The sequence below is a fragment of the Salvelinus fontinalis genome, chromosome 7, assembly GCF_029448725.1.
Source record: "Salvelinus fontinalis isolate EN_2023a chromosome 7, ASM2944872v1, whole genome shotgun sequence".
Lineage (NCBI taxonomy): Eukaryota > Metazoa > Chordata > Actinopteri > Salmoniformes > Salmonidae > Salvelinus > Salvelinus fontinalis.
In genome coordinates this window covers 61,981,127-61,987,126 of record NC_074671.1, presented here as the reverse complement: position 1 = coordinate 61,987,126, position 6,000 = coordinate 61,981,127, and the positions used below count along the sequence as shown (strand labels likewise).

The window sequence follows — 6,000 nt, the reverse complement described above, 5'->3', positions numbered from 1 at the left end:
GGCTGTGTTAAATAACTACTATACAGAACCAGGCCTGACAGGTGTCTACAGGGCTGTGTTAAAGGACTACTATACAGAACCAGGCCTGACAGGGGTCAACAGGGCTGTGTTAAATGACTACTATACAGAACCAGGCCTGACAGGGGTCAACAGGGCTGTGTTAAATGACTACTATACAGAACCAGGCCTGACAGGGGTCAACAGGGCTGTGTTAAATGACCACTATACAGAACCAGGCCTGACAGGGGTCAACAGGGCTGTGTTAAATGACCACTATACAGAACCAGGCCTGACAGGGGTCTACAGGGCTGTGATAAATGACCACTATACAGAACCAGGCCTGACAGGGGTCAACAGGGCTGTGTTGAATGACTACTATACAGAACCAGGCCTGACAGGGGTCTACAGGGCTGTGTTAAATGACTACTATACAGAACCAGGCCTGACAGGGGTCAACAGGGCTGTGTTAAATGACCACTATACAGAACCAGGCCTGACAGGGGTGTACAGGGCTGTGTTAAATGACTACTATACAGAACCAGGCCTGACAGGGGTCAACAGGGCTGTGTTAAATGACTACTATACAGAACCAGGCCTGACAGGGGTCAACAGGGCTGTGTTAAATGACTACTATACAGAACCAGGCCTGACAGGGGTCTACAGGGCTGTGTTAAATGACTACTATACAGAACCAGGCCTGACAGGGGTCAACAGGGCTGTGTTAAATGACTACTATACAGAACCAGGCCTGACAGGGGTCAACAGGGCTGTGTTAAATGACCACTATACAGAACCAGGCCTGACAGGGGTCTACAGGGCTGTGTTAAAGGGGCAATTAGCAGATGCAGCATTCACTTTTGGACTCAGAAATGAATGATATGTACCCATTGATTCTTGAAGAATGTAACGTATAAATGCCTCATGAGCTTAGTTTAACTGTCATAACCCATCAGAACCCAAAATATAAGATTGTTTTACTCCAATGTTTGTAAACAAAGCACATTTAAATAAACACTATATAGCCTGGTTAAATGTATCATATTGATATCATGGATGGTCAGCCCTTGCATGGCTTTAAACCGGTGTTCTGAAAGAAGACCTATGAACTGACAGCTGGTGTGGCATATCTTGTTTTATTACATAGGAACAATGAACCTGCGTTTTTATCATAAATGTCAATGATTAATTGGTGTTGTGTGTCAGTTCTTTAAACAATAGACTTTTGTAGTTATCGGGCCCAATGCCTTTGGACTTTTCTTTGGTTTATACAGTTTATATGACCTTCACCTCAGCAATGCAGCTAAAGATTAGATCAAGCTGAATATTTTCTCAAAGACAAAGATCTGACTATATTCCAGCAATCTATTTTTCATTTGCTGCTCTTCACGTTATGACTGTAATAGTAGAGACAGTATGCAGGACGCGCTTCGCCGTTGATTTGGCGCTCAACACACTAGGTAGGCTACTGCCGCTTGTATAGCTTCCCCTATTCCTGAATCCGGATCCGGATCATGAGTACAACACTCCGGGGTTTTGTGTTCTCTTCCTTTAAAGCCCTCACGCTCTCCTCTGGAGCAATGAAAAACTAGAACCGGGGAGGCCACGGAGGCAACCCAAGATCATTCGGGCAGCGCGGATCCTTATATGCAGGCAGGCTGCGCCACGCTTCGGGAGAACGGACGGAGTAAGATCTCAGCAACGAAAAGGATGGTGGGTCTGAAGGAGACACGGGGAACTTTGGATTGAGGAGAGGAGGGGACGAGGGACGGAAGACCGCCCGATGAACGACAGTTTTTTCCTTGGATATTTTTTGTGTGCTTTTTCTAGGGGGGATTTTGGATAATTTTTGCGGTTGATCAAAATGCCATTTGCCAAAAGGATTGTTGAACCCCAGTTACTGTGCAGGTTACCTATTCCAAATGACGAATGCTCGCTCAACATTGAGGATCTGTGCTCCATCAATAATGTGGTGCTCTCGCGGACCTTGCGGCAGCTCTCCGACCTGGCCAAACACGCCTGCTCCCTATTTCAGGAGCTGGAGAACGAGATCATGTCCACCAACCAGAGGGTCTGGGTTCTGCAGAATAAAATAGGGAAGATCCAACAGAACGTCAGCGGTCTAGATCCCAAAAAGGAGGCAGTGCGTAAGTAGCCTACCCACCACAACTAAAATGTCCTAATTGTACGCTATGTTACATAGTTGCGTCTGCTTCTTGCAATGTGTGGGATTTGTGTTTATGTTCCATTCATTCCGAGGCATCGCAGTGCGTTCAAGTCGTAAGGACGCACACGCCTCGATTTTCGCGGCGCCCGAGCCCACGCTAGAATCTCCTCCACATTGAAATGTGTCACACGGATGCATGCGCACACCTGCATTGCACTGACCTGGCCCTGATATTGTGAATTTGTTATAACGAATCGAAAATATGAATATACGCCCACACAAACCCATGATGTGCTGTTTGGAGTTTCACATCCGTGCGTATTTTCCCTTGCCAGTTTTTTAAGTCATTTGATGTAACATTTCTGAGCTTCGGAGAAGTCATGCCACAGAGGGGCGTGTAGTCTGCATTGGAATGGGCAGTGGTACCAGTGGCAGTATCCTCCACATCATCATCATCTCCTGGTAGTAGCCTGCATCTCATATAGCTGTGACGGGAATGCGTAATTCGCAACATTCTATCATGGAAGTTAAGGAATAAATATGGAATGTTGAATATCGTTCTCAGAATGCAGGATAATATTGTTGACATCATCCGCCGCTAGAGCAAACCCACCCTTGACAGCACAGCTCGTCCTAGCATTAATAATGACTTTATATGGAAATGGATATTGCAGTCCGAATATGAAGTCATGGATAGATAGTATATGACTGGTAATTATGTCAGATAAGATGATGATTAAACACAGACAATTGTTCAATGGATGGATGCATTTGGGCAGAAACCCAGTGGCCTCAATTGGAGGGACTGCAAGCCCATAGATATGAATAGACTAGATGTTGTTTTGGATGTATTGATGTTCTATGTGTTTGATGTCCTTTTCACATCATATGGTGTAGTAGATCGGGAACGGTAGGTACCCTGCACTGACCTTATGCATTCATAGGCTGTCTGAAAATGGTTCCTGCATAAGCAACATAATGTGGATTCATTCCCGTAGCCTAGCCTTCTATTTCCAGTGAACTAAACAGCATTCTAAGCCTCAGGCCAAAGGAAGGGTGGAAAAAAAACAAGACTCCATCTTTAAAATTTATTTCAGTCATCCACCCTGGCTTTTCCCCTCTCTCTTCCCTCTCTTCCCTTTTCTCTCTCTTCTCCCTCTCTCCCTCTCTCCCTCTCTCTTCCTCGAGCCACAGCAGTCAGTGTAATGCAAGCCATGGTTTAGTTACGTAAGGAAAAAAGAGACATTCCCATATTCCACTATTTCTAACAGTCACCTAGCTGAGATGTGATGGTGATGTTGTAGCCTATAAATTGTAGTGCTACTGCTGTTGCTGTGAATCATCATGGAGTATTGAGAGAGACAGAGAGTGTGAGAGAGACAGAGAGTAAGAGAGAGAGAGGGGGGGGGGGGGGTAGAGGCCAACTCTGGTGTGGATGGATGCCGTGATGATGATGTGGTCTGGGTTTGGCTGTAGGTAGCCATGCTGCTAGCCGAGACTGGGCAGCAGCGTGGCTAAACTAAGCCAGTGAAAGGGCAAAAGGGAGGACTGTCAATGGCTGGATTTGAGGGACGAGGAGGATGAGGATCGTTCCTCTCCAGTGTTGATGTTAAACTAATCCCTGGCTCTCTGGGATGCTGTGTTCAAAGAAATATAATAGCTAGAACAGGAAAAAGCCTCAGGCCATTGCAATTGGCTTGAATGGAGATTCCTGTTCCAGTAAGCCTAATTCTATGTTTATGGCTGTTAAGCATCAAATCAAATCAAACTTTATTTGTCACATGACCCGAATACAGCAGGTGTAGACCTTACCGTGAAATGCTTACTTACAAGCCCTTAACCAACAGTGCAGTTCAAGAAGAGTTAAGAAAATATTTACCAAATAAACTAAAGTAAAAAATAAAATCAATAAAATAACAATAATGAGGCTATACCGAGTCAGTGTGCGGGGGTACAGGTTAGTTGAGGTAATTTCTACATGTACTGTAGGTAGGTGTGACTACTGTCCAATGCAAATGAATGGGGCTGGGAATCTAGACTAGAGACGATTGATTTAGATCTATTTCCAGCCCACTGATCTGATCTGGCACGTTTTCAATTTAATCATTTGTTGGTTATTAGCAGGTGCTCAAACTTTTTTGCTAAAAATAACTTGAATCTGTAGAAAATAAATTACTTTGAAATGTAGCTACTCTGGCCTGAAGTGTCCATCTTTGCTGACACTGACAGGGAACTTTCAAATGTAGCTACTCTGGCCTGAAGTGTCCATCTTTGCTAACACTGACAGGGAACTTTCAAATGTAGCTACTCTGGCCTGAAGTGTCCCTCTTTGCTAACACTGACAGGGAACTTTCAAATGTAGCTACTCTGGCCTGAAGTGTCCATCTTTGCTAACACTGACAGGGAACTTTCAAATGCAGCTACTCTGGCCTGAAGTGGCCCTCTTTGCTAACACTGACAGGGAACTTTAAAATGTAGCTACTCTAGCCTGAAGTGTCCATCTTTGCTAACACTGACAGGGAACTTTCAAATGTAGCTACTCTGGCCTGAAGTGTCCATCTTTGCTAACACTGGCAGGGAACTTTCAAATGCAGCTACTCTGGCCTGAAGTGGCCCTCTTTGCTAACACTGACAGGGAACTTTCAAATGTAGCTACTCTAGCCTGAAGTGTCCATCTTTGCTAACACTGACAGGGAACTTTCAAATGTAGCTACTCTGGCCTGAAGTGTCCATCTTTGCTAACACTGACACTTAGTTAGTCATAGCCAGTTGAAGTTTCATACAATGATTACCCTTATCGTTGGTGATGGCCTGGCCTTCTATAATGTCATCTCAACAGAGATGGTGGGTAACCTGGCTTGTCATATTAGTTTAGTTTGAAAGAGGCTGGAGTGGAGGCTGAGGCTGAATGGTGATGTTGGTGAGAGTGATGAGGCTGGGGTTAGCTAGACACATGGCCAGGGAATCCCCAAATCCTCTACCCCTCTCCACAAGCAGCCCAGACAGACCAGACCGTCTCTCTGCTTCTCCACAGGGGAGGGGCGGGCCATGTGAAGGCATCAAAGCCTGACCTGACCCCCCCTGGCTCCCTGACCCCCTGGCCTCTTAGCCCTGAGAATGGAAGAGTTTCACTATGAACTCTACTCAAGGAGAACTCAGAAGAGAGTCGTTTCAGTAGTTTACAGTGTGCCATTCATTCATGTGTTCCATCCACTACCAGGCATGCTGTGGCTGATGTTCCTCAGGTCTTAGTTCCATCCACTACCAGGCATGCTGTGTCTGATGTTCCTCAGTTCTCAGTTCCATCCACTACCAGGCATGCTGTGGGTGATGTTCCTCAGTTCTTAGTTCCATCCACTACCAGGCATGCTGTGGGTGATGTTCCTCAGGTCTTAGTTCCATCCACTACCAGGCATGCTGTGGGTGATGTTCCTCAGTTCTTAGTTCCATCCACTACCAGGCATGCTGTGTCTGATGTTCCTCGGGTCTTAGTTCCATCCACTACCAGGCATGCTGTGTCTGATGTTCCTCGGGTCTTAGTTCCATCCACTACCAGGCATGCTGTGTCTGATGTTCCTCGGGTCTTAGTTCCATCCACTACCAGGCATGCTGTGTCTGATGTTCCTCAGTTCTTAGTTTTCTGAACTGAACGGCTTCTTAATGATTTCCTCCTTCTTAACTAAAGACAACTGACCCTGAGGGGGGGATAGGTACACACACTAACACAGGGATACACGCGCGCACACACACACACGCACACACACACACACACACACACACACACACACACACACACACACACACACACACACACACACACACACACACACACACAC

At 45.9% G+C, this 6,000-nt stretch overlaps 1 protein-coding gene across 2 annotated transcripts in view; it reads left to right on the top strand.

Annotated features, from left to right (window-relative positions):
• The first annotated feature begins 1,409 nt into the window (after nt 1-1,409).
• The window catches only part of nhsb (Nance-Horan syndrome b (congenital cataracts and dental anomalies)), a 172,479-nt gene continuing 167,888 nt past the window's right edge, over nt 1,410-6,000 (top strand). For both annotated transcript variants that reach the window (XR_008760284.1, XM_055930243.1), the window contains exon 1: nt 1,410-2,144. Coding sequence is in view for 1 of the 2 variants with exons in the window: in XM_055930243.1 (XP_055786218.1) it covers nt 1,862-2,144 (283 nt within the window). In the remaining variant the exon portion in view is untranslated. The remainder of the gene's footprint in view (nt 2,145-6,000) is intronic.